The sequence below is a fragment of the Dendrobates tinctorius genome, unplaced genomic scaffold, assembly GCF_039654945.1.
Source record: "Dendrobates tinctorius isolate UK_male_01 unplaced genomic scaffold, ASM3965494v1 ptg000097l, whole genome shotgun sequence".
NCBI classification, from domain to species: domain Eukaryota; kingdom Metazoa; phylum Chordata; class Amphibia; order Anura; family Dendrobatidae; genus Dendrobates; species Dendrobates tinctorius.
The window spans coordinates 27,102,006-27,123,751 of NW_027361765.1; the positions used below are offsets into that span (position 1 = coordinate 27,102,006).

At 41.6% G+C, this 21,746-nt stretch overlaps 1 protein-coding gene across 3 annotated transcripts in view; it reads right to left on the reverse strand.

Annotated features, from left to right (window-relative positions):
- CGNL1 (cingulin like 1) overlaps positions 1-21,746 on the reverse strand; it is a 160,390-nt gene that overhangs the window by 45,733 nt on the left and 92,911 nt on the right. For all 3 annotated transcript variants that reach the window (XM_073586984.1, XM_073586981.1, XM_073586982.1), the window contains 2 exons: positions 4,815-5,021; positions 2,923-3,027 (listed from right to left, as the gene is read on the reverse strand). In XM_073586984.1, the coding sequence (XP_073443085.1) occupies positions 2,923-3,027; positions 4,815-5,021 (312 nt within the window). The remainder of the gene's footprint in view (positions 1-2,922; positions 3,028-4,814; positions 5,022-21,746) is intronic.

Below are 21,746 nucleotides of genomic sequence, written 5' to 3' on the forward strand. Positions count from 1 at the left end.
GAGGCAAATCATGCATGCTGCAATTTTTTTTCTTTGGATGGACTCGGTCCAAGGAAAAAAAAAAAAGACATGGGACATGTGCACAGCCCCATAGAATAAAATGGGGACGAGTTCTATCCGTCAAAACCACAGTGAAGAGAAGTGTGCTTACTGTTTAGGCTCTCCTCACCCCCTCTGTATTCAAAAACAAGAAATATGATAAATATGAATCCTCCCCAACAATGCACAGTTTGGACACCATTTCCACATCAATTTTCTTCCAGATAAAATGCAAAATTGCGTAATGAACCCTATCATAGTATTTCTGTAAATGATACTTGCTGCACAAAAAAAATATACACTGCTCAAAAAATAAAGGGAACACTTAAACAACAGAATACAACTCCAAGTAAATCAAACTTCTGTGAAATCCAACTGTCCACTTAGGAAGCAACACTGATTGACAATCAATTTCACATGCTGTTGTGCATATGGAATAGACAACAGATGGAAATTACTGGCAATTATCAAGACACCCTCAATAAAGGAGTGGTTCTGCGGGTGGGGACCACAGACCACATCTCAGTACCAATGCTTTCTGGCTGATGTTTTGGTCACTTTTGAATGTTGGTTGTGCTTTCACACTCGTGGTAGCATGAGACGGACTCTACAACCCACACAACTGGCTCAGGTAGTGCAGCTCATCCAGGATGGCACATCAATGCAAGCTGTGGCAAGAAGGTTTGCTGTGTCTGTCAGCGTAGTGTCCAGAGGCTGGAGGCGCTACCAGGAGACAGGCCAGTACACCACGAGACATGGAGGGGGCCGTAGGAGGGCAACAACCCAGCAGCAGGACTGCTACCTCAGCCTTTGTGCGAGGAGGAACAGAGCCAGAGCCCAGCAAAATGACCTCCAGCAGGCCACAAATGTGAATGCGTCTGCACAAACGGTTAGAAACCGACTCCATGACGATGGTCTGAGGGCCCGACGTCCACAGATGGGGGTTGTGCTCACAGCCCAACACCGTACAGGATGCTTGGCATTTGCCACAGAACACCAGGATTGGCAAATTCGCCACTGGCACCCTGTGCTCTTCACAGATGAAATCAGGTTCACACTGAGCACATGTGACAGACGTGACAGAGTCTGGAGACGCCGTGGAGAGCGATCTGCTGCCTGCAACATCCTTCAGCATGACTGGTTTGGCAGTGGATCAGTAATCGTGTGGGGTGGCATTTGCACAACAGCATGTGAAATTGATTGTCAATCAGTGTTGCTTCCTAAGTGGACAGTTTGATTTCACAGAAGTTTGATTTACCGAGTTATATTCTGTTAAGTGTTCCCTTTATTTTTTGAGCAATGTACTTGATAATTTCTTTATATATGTTGTGAATATAAGTGCATGATGATTTTTGACAATATATAAGAACAATTTTCAAGTATTTATGCAGTCCAGGCATCATTTGAAGTTTTTAGATATATGATAATATCTAAAGCCTGGGACCTCCAGGGACAAAGCTATCCAGAAATTTGGGGGTCTCATAAAAATCTAAAATAATGTAGCACATCCCATGATCAGCCCCCCATGTGAGATCATCAAGGGGAGGTATGTGAGCATAACCTTGGTCTAATAAAAATCATAGTTGGGGGTTTTTGTTAAGGCCCTTTTACATTTAGCGATGCACCAGCGATCCCAACCACGATACGACCCGGTCAGGATCGCTGGTGCATCGCTAAATGATCACTAGTGAGCTTCCACACAGGAAGATCTCACAGCGATACAGCGGACGATACTTACCTTTCAGACGAGGCGATCCTGACGTCCTCCCGCCCGCCTCCACACGTCGCACGTCGGCACCATAAGAAGCCCAGCAGGAAGCGCCCGACGAGAAATGGAGCTGCGCGATCAACGACAGACAGCGGGGGAGCCGGTCGGAGTTAAGTATCACACCTAGCGATATCGCTGCTGTGTCACCAAATCAGTGATGCTTCAGCGATATTGCTAGCGATATCGCTATGTGTAAAACCCCCTTTACAGTTCTCCGTGAGTGTGTTTAATTTTCCTAATTGGAGCGCTTCCCTCCATAAAGACAAGAACCATTCCTGCAACATCAGGTTTAGTACTTCTCTTTCATTATTACTTTTTATTTTATGTAACTGTATATACAGTATTGTTTTATTCCCATTTTATAACATCTTTGTATATTATTTTTATAAACACTGCCTACCTTTCCGGATTAAATATATAAAATTTAATATCCTTGTTCCTCATGCTCTGTAAACCACTACCTGTAGTGTATATCCAATCGGTCTGTGTAAACAATTGGTGGTGGCAGCTAGTAGTTCCTTTTGCTATTGTGGAGATGGCAGTGACTGTACCAAGATAATATATATATATATATATATATATATATATATATATTCCATGCGTTGGAATCGGAGGTGTATATACCATACGCTCACTGCGAGTTCTCCAATAACTGGTCTAGTAGTGGTAGTAGCTGCGGCCTCGTCCTTCACTTGTCAGTCAGTTACGTAACTGTGATAATGATAGGAGGCAGCAGAGTTGCGTCCCCTGACAAATTGGTGACAGAGGTGGGATCTGCGTGATCTCTCCAGTGTCACCCATTGACAAATAATAAAAATAACTTCAACACAAATGCCTAATTTAAAGATGGATTCATTTTCTGATGATGGTTCCCCCTTAATAGGAGCGGTTATCAGTAGACAACACCTGTCTGTATGCCCAAGTGGGACGTAGAGATTACTTTTTTCTGAGTCAAAATGTTGACTTGCTCTGTAAGAGCGCTCGCTTTCTTTGGCTGGATTCACTGCAAGATTTTCTGCTTAGCTCTTGACAATGACGATATGTTACCATGCGACTCAAAAACCTTCTGTGTTTTTACACAAAAGTGCTTGTAGGTATTTATATATATTATTGACCTTTGTGTCATCAAGTTGGTTTTCCAGCCCCCTAGAAATTTCTAGAGCTTCTCTCTCTTGTTCTTTGGCTTCATCCAAAGCTTCAGCCAGTTGTTGCTTTTCTTTCTATAATAAACAGCAGCAGATATTAGTAAGTTATCTTGTACAATATATACACACACATATTACACAAATAAGCAAATTTCTTACACGGGAATTCAGCAGGTAGCTAATGTTTATCTTACAACATTTCCATCTCTTTGCCCAATTTTTTTTTTTACAGCTCGAAAACCGCACTAAGAAATGTTCTCGTAATCACAAATTATAAGGGGGAATTCTTAAAGTCAGAAAACTTGTGCAGAAAAGTCAAAGCTTTTGTGTAATGTGAAGATGCAAAAAAAAAAATATATTACTCTAGATTCATCACTTGCGTTTTTTTTTTTTAAAGTGATGTTTTAGGTGCTTCCATTGGTTGCCGTTTAAGCCAAATTCTTTATAATAGCATAAACAGGTTGATACATTTCATGGAGAATCAAAAATGTTTTTCTTTTCCTATTGCTTTACCCATGTTGAAGCATTTTAGAGCAAAGAGTCATAAGATTCTTTAAAATAACATTAGTCTTCAATTGTGCAAAAATAAAATTAAAAATATTTTCTAGTTCTCTAGGGTGCTGGAGTACAATTGTGGAAAAATGTTACATTTCGAAAAAAGTCACAAATTATAAATGAGCTTGATATGCCCGCTAATAAAAAAAAAAAATGAAACCAAGTAAAGTTCATTAAAAATAAATAAGGCACAAACATAAGTGTCACTATTTGCAACTTTTTTTCTGGAGTAAAAATGGTTCATGGTCTGCACATACCACATCTCTTGGCCAAAGAAAGAATCGAAAGAGAATATATGGACAGGACAGAATGGAATGGCAAATGCTACTTTCTGTGAGGTAAAGCATTTCCGTACCAGTTTAAAAACATGCTTTACCTCACAGAAATCATCAGCTGCGATCCCACGCTGTCCTGTCTAACTACTCTCTTTTGCTTCCTCCCCTGCCCAGGAGCTGTGGTATGATCAAACCATGATGGTCATGTACAGCCATTACACAGTACACAGCAGGGGCACATTTATAAGATTATCTCAGCACAGGGACATGTTTTTTTTTCTACAAATCCAATTGCAGAACTTATTGTTATTCGAAGATCTATTAAATAAAATGGACAGTATTTGTGGAACAACCCCTGTATGGAAGAAAACAGAGTTGGAATCTGATAGGTAGGTTTGAGTAACTTGCCCACTTTACTCCAGTTTGACAGATATTACCAAATTGTATCTCATTTTCAGAGTTACAGAAATAGTTAATTAAAGAAGCCGTCTCATGATTTTTTTTTTTTTACTAAATCTGTGTATGTGTTTCTATGAAGTAATATTAATATACTCACCTACCGCCGACTTCTGGGGGCCATTCTGCTCCTCTTCTCAGTGAAGTCACTGCTCTGCAGACTCTCGGAGTCACAATACGCTCTGGGCGGCCCAGAATTGGCTTTTACAATATAATCCTATTGACCATCAGAACGAGGCTCAGAGTGAGCCAGAGAGTCTCAAGAGCGGTGAAGTCACTGAAAAGAGAAGCAGAAAGGTGCTGGATTGTGGAGAAGATGGAGGTAGTCAAGTACATTAACACAAATACTACACTACATATACAAAGATTTAGTAAAAATAAAAATCTTCATGTGAGAGCTTCTCCCAGTACTGACGCACTGAAACCCACTTGGACTGTGGGTTCTGCTATCCAAATTTATCAAATCAATGATCAATCATCAATTGTAATGGATTTTCCTCTTCAGTTTGCTTGTATTGTATTACCAGGATTGCCACACTGTTCTCCCTGACCCAATATATTGTTTTTTTTACTCACTTCTGTTTTCTTCAGCCTCTCTTTAATTCTGTCATTGTCTTCATGGAGTTCATTGATTTTCTGGTGAAGATCGGTTATTCTGAATTCTAGCTTCTGTATCTTCTGTTTCAGTTCTTCATTTTCCTGCAACAAACTTTTTGCTCGGCTTTCAAACGCCATTTTGATTTCATCTGCTTCATTTTTCCGGCTGGAAATTTCATATGTATTCTTTGGGATTTAAAAAAATTAAGAAAAAATAAATAACTTTCATATTACCAGATACAAAACACATTTTTCGCTTAGCATTCATTGACTTCAGTTAGCAATTTTTAGGCTACGTGCACGCGTCCGGAATTCCCGCAGAAATTTCCACGGGAATTCAGCAATTCCATGCCGCGGGAAATACGCAAGAAATCCGCATTTGTAATTCCCGCGAAAAATTAGCGTTTCGCGCAAGCGTAAATAGCTTGCAGAATACTAGCGTTTTCCAAGCGATCTGTAGCATCGCTTGGAAAACTGATTGACAAGTGTGACCAACCTGTCGAACATAGTGTTTGACAAGTTTGACAAACTCTTTACTATTGAGGCTGCCTATGCAGCATCAGTAGGAAAAAGATATAATACTAAAAAATAAAAAACTCATGATATTCTCACCTTCCGGCATCCCACGCAGCGTCCCCTGGCCTCAGCGACGCCGGAAGGTGAGAATATCATGGTTTTTTATTTTAATTCTTTTTTTAACAGGGATATGTTACCCAGAGCCTGGAGGAGAGTCTCCTCTCCTCCAGACCGTGGGTACCATCCGCACATTTTCCACTTACTTTGCGCATGGTGGGCATATGTGGGCGCAATTCCGCAAAAAGAAAGCCTGCTGTGTATTTTTCCGCGATGTGATTCCGCCGAGGAAAAATACGCAGCATTAGCACAGCATGTGCGGAATGCCATTGAAATCAATGGGTTGCTTATTTTATGCATTTTTGCAGCGATTTTGCAGCGTTTTCGCGGCGAAGAAGAGCGGCAAAAACGCATAAAATCCGGAATTCCGGACGTGTGCACATAGCCTTCATTTTTTAATTTAGCTTCAGCAATAGATACATATTCTGTAACGAACGCCAATTAAAGATAAGATTGGCCAGTAAACTGACCCTGCTTTATTAACTGTTAAATGTTGCAATTATGAATATTTCCATACAAATGATTGTTCGGGAGGTTATTTGTCCTTGTTTCCCACAATACCAGTTTATATGACGGTCAGCGTCACATTCCCTCATGACTAGAGGTGATGTTCTGCTGACCAACAATTATTTTTTAGGAGATCCTAAAAGATATGATCTGCTGACAACCATGCACATTATCATCATTTGCAGCTTCATCAACTGACATTTATATTGGGAACGAATTGGGAATAGACATTTGAACAAACAGGCAATGTCTGGAGTTAAAGGGCATTTGCTGTTATGCACAGACCATATCCTGTCATGTAAACTTCTCACATAAATATTTTAATTTTATTATACTTTATTTTAACCACACTGCAAAATGGAAGATAAAAAGGCACTATATAGCATAAAGTATCTACTACACTAAAATAACTTTCAATTTCAATAGTTACTACAGATGTATGAGTAACCAAGCATAAACTATCCTAATTTGAGTGGTGTACTCATTTAAAATATAATAAAAATAAATAATAATAATAATAATTATATATATATATATATATATATATATAAATAAAACTATAGTAGCTGCAATTTCCTTAAATAGTCAAAACTCAAAAAAACATACTGCGCCAACCTTCTAACATTTGCCCTTCTCTCTGTTTAACAAGACCACAAAAGTCGCAGCTCAAATACTCCTTACAGGCGCTGTGTCAGCAGAAAAGAAGAATAATAGCCTAAACAAATAAGGAAACAATGGAAATGTTTCTTTTAATGCTTGACCTGCTCCTGTGTTCAGGAGGAGTATTAGACAAAGAATAGGAAGGGCCAAGACAGGGCCATTAGGAGCTACAAGAGAGCGCTTATTGTGAGAGCTTGTTTGTCAGCATTGCTGGCTGGTATGGGAATTACAGGATTGCATACAAATAAAACTAAATGGGCCCCAGAAAGGCTTTCAGGGTATGTTGCCATTAAGCCGCACATTTGTTAACATGCAAGCCGGGACTAAAAATATTACAGCAACTTGCTTGTTAAGAAGAAAAAAAGCTGATGAATTATTTGGCATTTCCTCTGACAATGAGGATAAGATTAGTATGGACATGCATTCACTTTTCTCTGAGTTGGAGAGAAAGATGACTTCTCACCTTAAAACCTGGTGGGATTCAGTGACTCTTGAGAAATACGTCAGTCATAAGATGATACCGCGAGGTTTGAGATTAAAAAAGGTACCGACTGTGATTTATAATGATACCTTTTTACAGAAGTGGAATGATATTTTGAGTGAATGCTCTTTGAAACTAATGTCTCTTATTGTGGAGGAAGAATCTGTCAAATTGACCAACATTGAAGCTTCCATCAAAGATTTGGAGTCCAAGTTGGATGTATTTTCTGATCATATGACATTTTCTAAGAGCTATGAAAGATTACATGCTAATATTGATAATCTGGAAAGCGGCATTACCAAGTCCAAGAAAAATAAGTTCCTGCGTGATCGCAGGGACTATGACTCTAATATGGTTTATGCTTGGAAACAATTCACTCCGTATAAGCCTAGATCTATTCTCAAGAGGAATCAATCATTCCGTAGTAACAACGTCAGTTTTTCCTCATGTGAACAGTCATTTAACTCACCTACTACTTCTGAGGGTTCAATGGACTCTAATCGGGTGTTACCTTTAACATCACACGCAAAAAACGATCAAAGAAAACAAGGCGAGGTGGACGCCGACGTAAGAAGAAAGCATCAATATGGTCTGCGGAATGTGAATCATTGGAGGAAATAAACGGTAACATTGCTGCGTCTGATGAATTTACAGTTATAAACATTTCAGCTACCATACTGAGTGAAGCTCAGCTGAGCGTTTTGAAGAGAGGACTTTCCTTTGTTCCTACATGTAGAGGGGATTTGTTTCAAACATTATGTGATGTTAATCGATTCGTGCGATTATTAACAGTTAAGAGACATTTCTTTACTCCTGAGTCTGGTATTGGTAATCAATTTTCTGATATATCATCCTTGAGTTCAAACAATGTTGATTTGTTGCCACTTGCTGCTCCTGTTAGAGATCAAATTATGTTTGACATGTTGTCTAGTTTGGAGAATACAAATCAACATACAGCAGTACAATGTGACACAAATGTTCTGATATCTAACCCCACTTTTTATCCCCTGATATCTAGAGTGCCCATTATGGATACTTTCCAGAGGGCAATAGAACGTGATGTTAAATCTCTGTTGGATTCAGATGTGCAGTCTTGTATGAATTTATCTGCAAATGAGCAGCATGCGCTTTATTTATTAAGTAAGAACCAACATATAGTGATCCGCCAATCAGACAAGGGGGGGTCAGTGGTGATTCTAGACTCACTACTATATCGCAATGAAATTTTATCCATGTTATCTGATATTAATACATATCATCCTCTCAACAATGATCCTACAAGCTGCATTCAGCAGGGTTTATCTGTGATTTTGCAGGAGGGTCTTGCTTTGGGAGTATTGGACAAGCGCATGGCTGATTTTTTATATGTGGATAAACCAGTGTGTCCTGTATGTCCTTACCCAAAATTCATAAAGGCGTGTTTCCTCCACCTTTCAGGCCCATAGTGGCCGGTATTGGAGGGGTTAATGAAAAACTCTCCGAGTGGATAGATAGAAAATTACAACCTTTGGTTTTGAAAACACCAGGTCACATTAGAGACACCAAACAACTTCTGCAGGCACTTCAGGAGGTTGCATGGGAGCCTCATCACACATGGATAACATGTGATGTTGTTGCTCTATATTCATGTATACCTCATGATTTGGCATTATCTGCTATTTCCACCATTTTGACTGAAGAAAGTAATTTCAGTTCTGATCTTAAAAAATTTATCATTATGGCGTTACAACATCTTTTGAACACCAATTTTTTCAAATTTGACACTAAGTACTATCTTCAGGTGTGTGGCTGCCCGATGGGGTCAAAATTCTCTCCTACTCTGGCCAACATATATATGTCCTTTTGGGAGAACAAATATATATATACTATGGATAATCCCTATTTAGACAATGTATTGTGGTGGGGGAGATACATTGATGACGTGATCCTATTGTGGTTTGATCGTTGTGATGTATCTCCCTCTCCTGGCATGCTTGAGTTTTTTAAGTATATTGGGACTAATTCTTTGAATATTAAATTCACCCACAAAATACATGGCATTTGTGCCACATATCTAGATGTTAAAATTATGGGAGATGTCAAAACGGGGAATATATATACTTCCCTATATAGAAAAGATACCAGTGGTAATGCCATATTGCATGCGGATAGTTGTCACCCGCCACATGTGATACGAAATTTACCGTTGGGTGAATTATTCCGTGCCAAAAGATCATGCTCTAATGACGCTCTTTATGAATCCGAGCGTCGTAAAATTTGCACCAGGCTATCAAAAAGGGGTTATAAGAACTGGATGTTAAATAGGGCTATTAAGAAAGTGGATAATAAAACTAGGAGTAGTTTATTGCAGAATGACATGGTACACACTAATCAAAATAAAAATATTCCCACTTTTTCTACCGCTTTTAGTTCAGATTACAAGGGTGTTATTAAAATCATAAATAAACATCTTCCCTTACTGCATCAAGATCCAGTCTTATCGCAGATATTGGCTGGTGGACATAGGTGTGTTCCAAAGAGAGCTAAAAATTTGAGTCATTTTTTGTCCCCCTCATTGTATTTGTCTGATTGCACTAAACCTACGTGGTTAAATTACTTGGGCAATTATAAGTGTGGTGAAAAATTGTGTGGTTTGTGCCGCTATATGGATATTACAGATAAATTTGTTAATTTTAGTACACAACAAACCTACAAAATTAAAACCTACATGAATTGTAACACCACACACTTAGTGTATATGGCAGAGTGCACACTGTGCAGTTTATATTACATTGGCTGTACTACACGCAGCCTGAAAAGGAGACTAAGTGAGCACATCACCGCTTCTAACCCAGAGTCTATGTCCAGTCGTAGGAATGTGTCTGGCTTGTCCAAACATTTCCTTGAAATACACAAGGGTAATTTATGCAGTCTTAAAGTTAAGGGAATAGAACGGGTATTGAAACCCCCCAGAGGGGGTGACTGGGAACATCTACTACACTGTCGGGAAGCCTTCTGGATACTTGCGCTTGATGCACGATATCCGCAAGGTTTAAATTATAGAAATGATCTTATGTATTTCTATTGAGTGCTGAGATATTATTTATTTTTTTTTTTTTGTTTTGTTTTTTGTTTTAAAATTTTTTTTTTTTTTATGTCATTTGAAAGTTGCTATGTATTTATGCATTTATACGTGTGTATTACACATGTTTTTGTATATTTTATGTCTTGTCCATTGCTGTTTAGGTCTTTTTTTTTTTTTTTTTCTTTCTTCTTGCAAGGGAGTGACTCCACCAGTGATTTGAGGGCTTAGTTGTCTGCCTCTTTGATTATACACATGTGTGGAGTCCCTCTGCTGATTAGGAATGTTTATAATCATTTTGTGAACTGTTTTGTTTCATGTCTCTGAGGAAGAACCTGGTTTAAGGTTCGAAACGCGTCAGGCGTGGGGGGTCTGTTTTCCCCTTTATGGTTTTATCATGAAATTATGTGAATAAAACTTTTCGTGGATTTTATCAAGTCTCCAGTGCCGGATCTTCCTTCTCTCTTTATGTTGCTAATACAACTATAGAGGTAATTAAAAGATCAGAGATTTGCATCACTGTTCATACAGCAAAAAGGACAAAGTAGTCTTTAACATAAAAAAAAAAAAAAAAAAGAAAGGAGAAACTGGCACACCCTATTCAGATTTGGCCCAGGAGAAGCAAAGTTCACAGGATGCAGGACCTGGGTGTGGAATGAATAACAACAACTACTTTGGAAACACTATTTTTGGAAGATGCCTATTGACCAGACCCAGCTGATGTTTCCATGAGGAGGAACAACTGTCTCTCTAGTGCCACTTACTGGTACCCCGTAAGTTATTGTCTATTTATTATGAAGCCTTGATACTACGTAATAATATTTTAAAACTAATAAAAGCAATACATTAATTTAGTTTTTGGCATTACACATGTTTCTCATCCTAACAAAGCATTAAGTTTATCCACAGATTACCATACTGGAATAACTGACCAGCCAAAACAAAGAAACGCGCTGAAAAATTTATTACACAGTAAAAATAAATAGGCATGTGTGGTCATACATAACCCAAATACCTGTATTTAAGGAAGTATGCAAGTAATGTAAACCAGCCGGTATACAAATCCTCAAAACCGGTCACCTGACTTGCTCAAAGCAGAGATGCAGTATGTCTAGAATGCAGACAGCAATAAAGCAGAGAAATACAGTAGAGTGGAAATACCAAACATCTCAGAGGAAATGTGCACTAAGCCAGCACCTTAACAGCCCGGCCACCCACAGCTATGCCAAGTGTCTGCTCACTTTCTCCATGGACAAGTTACATTTTAGGAATTCCCTATTTAAATACACTGAACACAACATTAAAAAGGAGTGTTCTACTCTATCTTCAGAAGCGCACAGTTCCGCCGACTCCCTGATTGCTGGGGTGCAAAGCGCTTCTGAAAATTGGCAGTTCCAACTAGCAGTGTGATTGCACCACTTGTCCAAAGCGAGCGCTCTTCTATGCAGATAGCCAAGGCAACTTTGCATCCGCAATACGGAAGATGCCTGCTTCCAGCTTCAGAGCGGTATCTGCAGGCTCTAAAACAAAGCCTGCAAGTGGAATTGTCCTACTTACCTAAGTAATCGGCCACTATGCACAGTGGAGGACAACCTAGAAAGGAGTTATACACAAATCACAATAGAATTAAAAATGCCTCCGTTCTTGTGCATGTCTGAAAAAGACAAATACTACCAGAACAGAGGCCACAGTCACTATGGGAACTATCAGCTTCATTGAAGTGAATGATTTCATCAGGGGTTGGAATAGTTTTTGGGAAATTCCAACAAATCCTGACATAGAGCTTTGTGGAATGCACCGTATTAATGTGAAACTGGCCTTGGTTATACACATCAACTACTTTAGTAGCCGATATGGCACGGACAAGACTTACAAATCGATGTTCCTGTAGCTTTCCAACTCGTTAACCGATTAGTATCTTTTTTTTTTCTTTAGACTCAGGTTTTGAATTATTCTTAAGCTTTTACAAACATTACAACAGGGTCAGAATCACAAACCACAATGACTGCATTCTAAGGTTTGAAATTTTCCTGCGGGACTTTCTTAGGAAGCAGAAGGAACTAGGTGAATATCTAGAAAAGATGCGAAGATACAACATAAAGCGGATTTCCACTCCAAACCTTGGAACAAAAATGCTGTTGTAAAAAGCAAAATACTGTCTAGACTAAGAAACCGGAAAACCTCCATGCTGGAAGGTGACAGTGTAAACAAGAGCTACACGTTTCCTTCTTGAAAAAAAAAAAAAGAGAAAAGTAGTCAGTGTTCAGATAAATGTAGCTGCTAATGTATAGTAAATGGATATTGCTTAGAAGCCAGTGCAGTATCTGAAAGTGATTATATATACAGTAGCTCAAATATGTCATCATTTAAGGATTGCCTTAAGTTTGACCACTTGGACCCCCAGCAATCCTGAGAATGATGAGCCCTCAACTGCTCTTCAGCGCTATGTCCCTTCTAAGTTATCCTAGCCAGAGCAGCATTCACAGCTCACGTTGCTCTAATCCCTTAGCCTGAGGAAAGAGTCAGACGGCAGAATAACTTGGACGGGGATCAGAGCGCAATGATCGGACTGGCCGGTGGCCCTCCTGACCCGAGTGTAAGAGCATGTATTTCTATGCAACTGCCATGCTCTATTCGGGAGAGCTGACAGCCAGGATGAGCATCGAGTTGTGATCCCAGTTTTGAATCCATCTGGCTTTTTCCTTAACCTGTGTTCACAAGCAATGGATATGCTATGGCCAAAGTGGTTGAAAACCGCAGCTTCCCCAAAGATTCCCATATACATTAGATAAAAGTTGGCTGAACCTGACCAATTTTCTTGGGAGGCCGACCACTGAACGTGTATGCGAGCCACTCAACCCTCCCCAGAGATTACAAGAGCTATTTTAATGCTCATTCCCTTCTGTTTTCTCCTATCTCCCAATGAAAATATGTGAAAGTTCTGCCAAGCATTCTTGTGCATGGAGGAGTTGGGGGAGATAGCTGAACGTTTGCGCAGAACTAACAGATATTTCATGTGCATGGCTATCTTAAAGGAAATCATCATCCGATATATGTGGAGCATGAATCATAGCCTGCCGGCTTTATTACTGTAGTGTACGTCTTATTCTGAAGTGGTGTGGTGTTTCAGAGGAAACATACTTTGAAAAGCCGGCTGGGAACCATGCGTTTCTGATGACCAGTCTGAAGCATGTCCCTTAACTCTCTCTCCTACCCATTGCAACATTAACAATAGCTAGCACATAAACCCATAGTCTATGAGTGAATTCGATCAGTGAGTTTGGAAATAAACAGAGACCTGTCCTTCTTTAGGTCAGACTACGCGTTCTGCAAAACACATGAATATGTGAACAGTCACAAAGACTATAACATGTGTGCGTTTTAGTTACACCGATAGATTACGCATGTTAAAAGGAGGATGTCTGAATGAGGACTTAATGTTGAACTGTAGTGTAAAAGCCAATGCAGGACTACACTTCCCAGTGTCATCTCCCCCCCACAGAAAGACCACATTGGGAGTAGTAGCCCTACAGTACATTAGCGATTTACACATCAACTTTAGTGGGACTAAAAATTTTAATCTACAGTGGGGAAAAAAAGTATTTAGTCAGTCAGCAATAGTGCAAGTTCCACCACTTAAAAAGATGAGAGGCGTCTGTAATTTACATCATAGGTAGACCTCAACTATGGGAGACAAACTGGGAAAACAAAATCCAGAAAATCACATTGTCTGTTTTTTTTTTTCATTTTATTTGCATATTATGGTGGAAAATAAGTATTTGGCCAGAAACAAAATTTCATCTCAATACTTTGTGATATATCCTTTGTTGGCAATGACAGAGGTCAAACGTTTTCTGTAAGTCTTCACAAGGTTGCCACACACTGTTGTTGGTATGTTGGCCCATTCCTCCATGCAGATCTCCTCTAGGGCAGTGATGTTTTTGGCTTTTCGCTTGGCAACACGGACTTTCAACTCCCTCCAAAGGTTTTCTATAGGGTTGAGATCTGGAGACTGGCTAGGCCACTCCAGGACCTTGAAATGCTTCTTACGAAGCAACTCCTTCGTTGCCCTGGCGGTGTGCTTTGGATCATTGTCATGTTGAAAGACCCAGCCACGTTTCATCTTCAATGCCCTTGCTGATGGAAGGAGGTTTGCACTCAAAATCTCACGATACATGGCCCCATTCATTCTATCATGTACCCGGATCAGTCGTCCTGGCCCCTTTGCAGAGAAACAGCCCCAAAGCATGATGTTTCCACCACCATGCTTTACAGTAGGTATGGTGTTTGATGGATGCAACTCAGTATTCTTTTTCCTCCAAACACGACAAGTTGTGTTTCTACCAAACAGTTCCAGTTTGGTTTCATCAGACCATAGGACATTCTCCCAAAACTCCTCTGGATCATCCAAATGCTCTCTAGCAAACTTCAGACGGGCCCGGACATGTACAGGCTTAAGCAGTGGGACACGTCTGGCACTGCAGGATCTGAGTCCATGGTGGCGTAGTGTGTTACTTATGGTAGGCCTTGTTACATTGGTCCCAGCTCTCTGCAGTTCATTCACTAGGTCCCCCCCGCGTGGTTCTGGGATTTTTGCTCACCGTTCTTGTGATCATTCTGACCCCACGGGGTGGGATTTTGCGTGGAGCACCAGATCGAGGGAGATTATCAGTGGTCTTATATGTCTTCCATTTTCTAATTATTGCTCCCACAGTTGATTTCTTCACTCCAAGCTGGTTGGCTATTGCAGATTCAGTCTTCCCAGCCTGGTGCAGGGCTACAATTTTGTTTCTGGTGTCCTTTGACAGCTCTTTGGTCTTCACCATAGTGGAGTTTGGAGTCAGACTGTTTGAGGGTGTGCACAGGTGTCTTTTTATACTGATAACAAGTTTAAACAGGTGCCATTACTACAGGTAATGAGTGGAGGAAAGAGGAGACTCTTAAAGAAGAAGTTACAGGTCTGTGAGAGCCAGAAATCTTGATTGCTTGTTTCTGACCAAATACTTATTTTCCACCATAATATGCAAATAAAATGAAAAAAAAACAGACAATGTGATTTTCTGGATTTTTTTTTCTCAGTTTGTCTCCCATAGTTGAGGTCTACCTATGATGTAAATTACAGACGTCTCTCATCTTTTTAAGTGGTGGAACTTGCACTATTGCTGACTGACTAAATACTTTTTTTCCCCACTGTAGCTAAAAGTTCACGGGTATCCAACAAGAAAAAAAAAAAAAAAAAAAAAGCTGACTGCCATAGGGTGGGTTCACACAATGTGGTGGCAAAAACACAATTTTTTACACCATTTTGAAACACTGAGGCAAAAATGTGTGTGGAAAAAAGTTGCACTGCGACCAGATTGTGTGTACCCACCATAAGTTGGTAGAAGTAGCAGGGAGTAGATGTAGAAATAAAAAGACCAGGACGTTGTTTAGCAGAAGAAGGGTTAAATTAGAATGTGTTCCACAAGAAGTTAGATTACTTATATCGTGGATCACTGCTCAGTGGAAGGATGAAGAACCCCTGTGGTGCTCCTCCAGCCTTCCTCTTGGCAATGCAATCATCTAGTAATTGATGGAGCAGCAGACAGAAGCCCATGCAGACTACTGCGCAACCAATCAGCACGGTGCTCACGTAATACTATAGCCTGTGAAGGTCCCTTCCTCAATCTCTCATTAAACCTTGCCCTATGCCTCCAAGCCTGCAAAAAGTGATCAGATTTAGTTGTCAGAGCAGGTGAAGGCCAAGTAGGAAGTTAAAAAAGATAATCATGCGTATTGGTGCTACCCAGCGCAAAACTCTCCACTATTTGGCAAATACAACCTAACTCCCAGCTAACCAACTGTGCAGAGAACTGCAGCTAGCCCATTTACTGAAATGGTGCCATGCTGCAGTTTCAGTGCATTGGGCAGCCAGGTCTTTATTGTGCAGAGAAAGAGTGAAACACTAACGCTGCAACACCGTAATTCTCAGGATCCACCCAAACCACAAAGTGAAAGAATACCACAGTGATAAGATATCACTTTAAAGTATGAGAATACTTCTTTACAATGGATTTCTACATAAAACTGACCAAATAATCATTGTATTAAACATGCATTTATGATTTTTTTCTGGATACTTGTTGTAGATTAGACTAAAATACAGCATCGGCTAAGTTTTTACTCTACTCTAGACCTGCATTTATCCCCAGTATCCTCTCCTTCCTGCTTGTTTTATTGACAGCTCATACCGTCATCATTCGACAGTAAGCCTGAGCTATGCGATTGCCAAGCTGCTATAAGAGGCAGCATCAGAAGAGCGCAGTAGCTCGCCTGGATTGAGAACTAAAATTGTGCTCCAGGCAGAGGTCGCATTAACGCCTGTCTGGGCGTCTATGACACACAGGCAGGCGAAAAAACGCCTTCAGATTAGTACGATACGTCCACGGGACGCATCGTTCTAAGCTACAGTGGCAGCGAGTTGGACGGAGCTGGGGAAAGGGCAGTATCAGATGTTGCGGAGCGACTCACGTCAGTAGGCGAGGTTTGTATAGTGATTCCCCGCCTCGTTTTCGGATTGGTGGAGTCTCGCAGATTACGTCACGGGTGCTGTGTTAGCCCCTCCCACACAGCATTGTGTGTGCGGCCAGAGCTGAGGAGTGAGGACAGTGATGGAGATTACTGGGGGGAGGACGCTGACCGTTGGCACCGTTATCATCCTTCTGTGAGGCGGGAGAGCGCGGCCGGGGACCGCAGCTGCGTGCACGGTGCGTGGTAAGTGTACTGCATGGGAACATTGGGAAAGTGGTCGCGCAGGGCGCCCTCCATCCATAGCAAGGTCGCCTATACGGTACTAATCCCCGGGGACTCGCAGGGGGAGGGGGGCTGTTATTGCCGCTGTGCTGAGGCCTGTGGCCAGTGACCTGTATGTGCATGCTGTCATCTGCCGGACTGCTACAGGCAGAGCCGACCACCGGTGTCTGGGGGCACTGATTTGTTTCCATTGTTATCATGGACGATGTGTACAATTGGCTCCTGAGTGTCAGCAATCATATGTGTAACAAATGGATTATGTCACTGAGGGGGCTGTGCAATGGTGTGTGTGTGTGTGTGTGTGTGGGGTGGTCTGTGCAATGGTGTGTGTGTGTGTGTGTGTGTGTGGGGTGGTCTGTGCAATGGTGTGTGTGTGTGTGTGTGTGTGTGTGTGTGTGTGGGGTGGTGTGTGTGTGTGTGTGTGTGTGTGTGTGCGCACGCGCGTGGGGTGGTCTGTGCAATGGTGTGTGTGTGTGTGTGTGGTGGTCTGTGCAATGGTGTGCGTGGGGTGGTCTGTGCAATTGTGTGTGTGTGTGTGTGTGTGTGTGTGTGTGTGTGTGTGTGTGTGTGTGTGTGTGTGTACTCCTCCGTGGTGAAAAATACTCCTCAAAAATATTGGGAGGAGTATTTTTACTCCTCTGAAAAATATGTAGCGCGACCTCTGGCTCCAGGAATCCTGACCAGCTAAACTGGAAAGAGCTTGTAAGCACTGTGCATTGGCCAGTTCCCTAGGCACTAAGCCATAAAACATAAAATAAAAAATGGCTCCCATCTTAAAATGGAGTGTACACTCCAGGGCAGCAGTTGAGTGGGCGCGGCCTCGCTTCGTACGAGTATATTGGGCAAGGCCATGCCTACTGGACGGCTGCGCCCACATCCCATACACTTGAATGGATCGAGGTTGCGCCCACTAGACAGCAACTGCCCAGGAGTATATATATACTGCATACATCACCACCATCCCCGGCTTGGAACCAGATAATCCTCGAAGTGCACAGTACGTGTGCTGGGGGGATTCAAAAATCTGAAGTCACAGTATGCCTGCAGGCTTTTCATTTTAGACAGGACAACCCCATTAATAACAAGTAAATTGCAAAAGTACTTGATTTACTTGGACATTGCAATTTTACAAATCTAAGATGGGAATGACCCTTCAGTTCTAGTGAAAGGATGTTGCATCCATTGCCAGCCATTTGGAGGTTATTGCACACTATCATGCCACCCAAGCTTCTCTTCGCTTTACGTTATACAGTACTTTTTATTCCTAACATGTACATTATGATAGTTGAAAGTTGTATCTTTTGTGCCCATTTGGTTTAGTACTCACGAAAAGAAATGCTTCACTACGAACCAGAATGCAGATTTATAGACTTTTACAACAGGTCACAACTTTTAAAGGGAATCTGTCCGTAAGATCAACCCTCCAAAACCATCTATATTGGCATGTAGATCATAGGAACCTGAACAACATTATACCTCGATATCTGTGGTCCGAAGTCTTATTCCAGAGAAATCCATGTTTTTCTTGCATATAAATGAACTGTTGAAAACTATGGTCTGGACACTGATCTGCATGAGAATCTGCCTCCAGAGATTATTTTAAATGAAAGGAGTCATCACCAGTGTGTGCATTAGTCAAGTAACACAATACAGCAGTAGTGAACTTTGTCTCATTACAAACATTTGTAGCAGTGCTTGTCCTCTCTGCTGCAGAGATGTACCTGATTATAACCAATGCAGTGCAGCAGAGTTGAACCTTGTCTCATTGTAAACATATTTATGTTTGTCCTCTCAGTGCTGTAAGATGTAAGCTGAATCACTGTGAAATAACTACTGCAATGGTATTTGTGGTATTTGTCATAAGACGAGGTTCAAATTTGCAGTACTGTGTTGGTTATAACCAGGTGCAGCTCTGCAGCAGAGTTAACATTACTACGAAAGGACAACTGTAGATGCAATTGTGTTTGTAATGAGACAAAGTTTGCTTCTGCTGTACATATTACCTCTGATCTCGCGGCAGAACAGAGCGGTGTGTGATGAGATCAAAGTGTCAGCCATTACATGTCTCACACTGGTAACGTCATCTATTTATATAATTGCCTTGTAATGTTTTCATTTCCTGTTCTATCCAGATGTCACCCAAGTGATGAGTGTCTCAATATGGAAACTCCTGCTGGTACCAACCTATAGCACAGTACCACCTGCGGAACACCGTCGCACCACACACACTATACGCACCACAAACTCACGCAGCCTCATGCATGGTACCACCAGAGGAACACCTTTGCACTGCACCTGCGCAAATTCAGCGCAGGCGCAGTGAATCATTCGGCTGATCCCTGTGGCAGATGCGCGACGTGTCTACAGGCAGAGGAAGCCGGTCACATTAAAGGGGTTTTCCCACGAACGAAAGTTCATTTTAAAAATTGTCTGTGTCTGGCCGTGTATGGAGCATACCACATCTCCTGGGCAGGTGAGGAAGCAAAAGACAATACTGACATTACAGCAGGGGATTGCAGAGGATTCATTTTGTGAGATAAAATATTTCACTGACTGTTTTTAAACAATATTTTACCTCACAAAATGTATCCTCTGCGATCTTCTGCTGTAATGTCAGCATTGTCTTTCGCTTCCTCCCCTGCCCAGGAGCTGTGGTATGTTCTGTACACGGTCAGGACAGCACATGAGGGGAGAACATAGCACAGGAAGGGACAGAGAGACAGCAGACAAGGGGAATAGCATATGGGGTAGACAGGTCAAAGAAAAGAGCACAGACGGGAGAAGTCAGCATATGGGGAAAGAGAGAGTGGAGATAGGTGGGTGAGCACATAGGAGGGGGGAGAGATTCTCAACGCTGTAAAGCCTGCCCCAATTTTGACATTACCGCCCTCCCGATACGAGAGCATCAGGCCTCCATCTAGTATAAAATAAGCTCTGTAGCAGACTCCCATGGAGATCAGTGTCTGGCCTATAAATGTTAACACCTCATATGCATATAACAATTGTATATTTCTCTGGAATAAGACACAAAACTGCAGATATCAAGGTATCACTGGATTTAACTTTTTATGAACCTGCATAGGAGGGTAGACCCAATTGACAGATTCCCTTTGATAAAAAAAAATGGCTATTTAAGGCTAGTTTTACAGTAGCGTATTTTCCATGCAGAGCACGGCGCCGCTAAGCCCCACCCCCTGCCGGCTCCCTGCCCGCCCCATCCGGTCATCGCCGCCTACTATCGCACACGGCTGCATGCGATCTGCTCACCCTATCTTTAGCATAGGGAGCGCAGACCGTGCACTGGCCGTGCGTTAGTAGGATTTTAGCGTGCGCTGCACACTTTTGAAGGTGCGCCCGTGTGCGCCGAACGCACCATGTTGCATTTTGGCATGCTCGGCGCACCTTCAAAAGTGCGCAGCGCACGCTAAAATCCTACTCGCGCACGGTCGGGCAGGGAGTCGTCAGGGGGCGGGGCTTAGCGGCGCCGTGCGCTGCATGGAAAATACGCTAGTGTGAAACTAGCCTAAGAAACATTATGAACTGTAAATAAGCTATGGTACAGTTAGGTCCATATATATTTGGACAGAGACAACATTTTTCTAATTTTGGTTCTAGACATTACCACAATGAATTTTAAACAAAACAATTCAGATGCAGTTGAAGTTCAGACTTTCAGCTTTCATTTGAGGGTATCCACATTAAAATTGGATGAAGGGTTTAGAAGTTTCAGCTCCTTAACATGTGCCACCCTGTTTTTAAAGGGACCAAAAGTAATTGGACAATTGACTCCAAGGCTAATTCATGGACAGGTGTGGGCAATCCCTTCGTTATGTCATTCTCAATTAAGCTGATAAAAGGCCTGGAACTGATTTGAGGTGTGGTGCTTGCATATGGAAGGTTTTGCTGTGAAGGAAACATGTGGTCAAAGAAGCTCTCCATGCAGGTGAAACAAGCCATCCTTAAGCTGCAAAAACAGAAAAAACCCATCCGAGAAATTGCTACAACATTAGGAGTGGCAAAATCTACAGTTTGGTACATCCTGAGAATGAGAGCACTGGCGAACTCATCAATGCAAAAGGACCTGGGCGCCCACGGAAGACAACAGTGGTGGATGATCGCAAAATAATCTCCAAGGTGAAGAGAAACCCCTTCACAACAGCCAACCAAGTGAACAATATCAATATCCAAATCTACCATAAAGAGAAGACTGCATGAAAGTAAATACAGAGGGTTCAATGCACGGTGCAAGCCACTCATAAGCATCAAGAATCAAAAGGCTAGAGTGGACTTTGCTAAAAAACATCTAAAAAAGCCAGCACAGTTCTGGAAGAACATTCTTTGGACAGATGAAACCAAGATCAACCTCTACCAGAATGATGGAAAGAGAAAAGTATGGCGAAGGCGTGATACAGCTCATGATCCAAAGCATACCATATCATCTATAAAACATGGCGGAGGAAGTGTGATGGCTTGGGCATGCATGGCTGCCAGTGGCACTGGGTCACTAGTGTTTATTGATGATGTGACACAGGACAGAAGCAGCCGAATGAATTCTGAGGTATTCAGAGCCATACTGTGTGCTCAGATCCAGCCAAATGCAGCCAAACTAATTGGTCGTCGTTTCATACTACAGATAGACAATGACCCAAAGCATAAAGCCAAAGCAACCCAGGAGTTTATTAAAGCTAAGAAGTGGAATATTCTTGAATGGCCAAGTCAGTCACCTGATCTTAACTCAACTGAGCATGCATTTCACTTGTTAAAGACTAAACTTCAG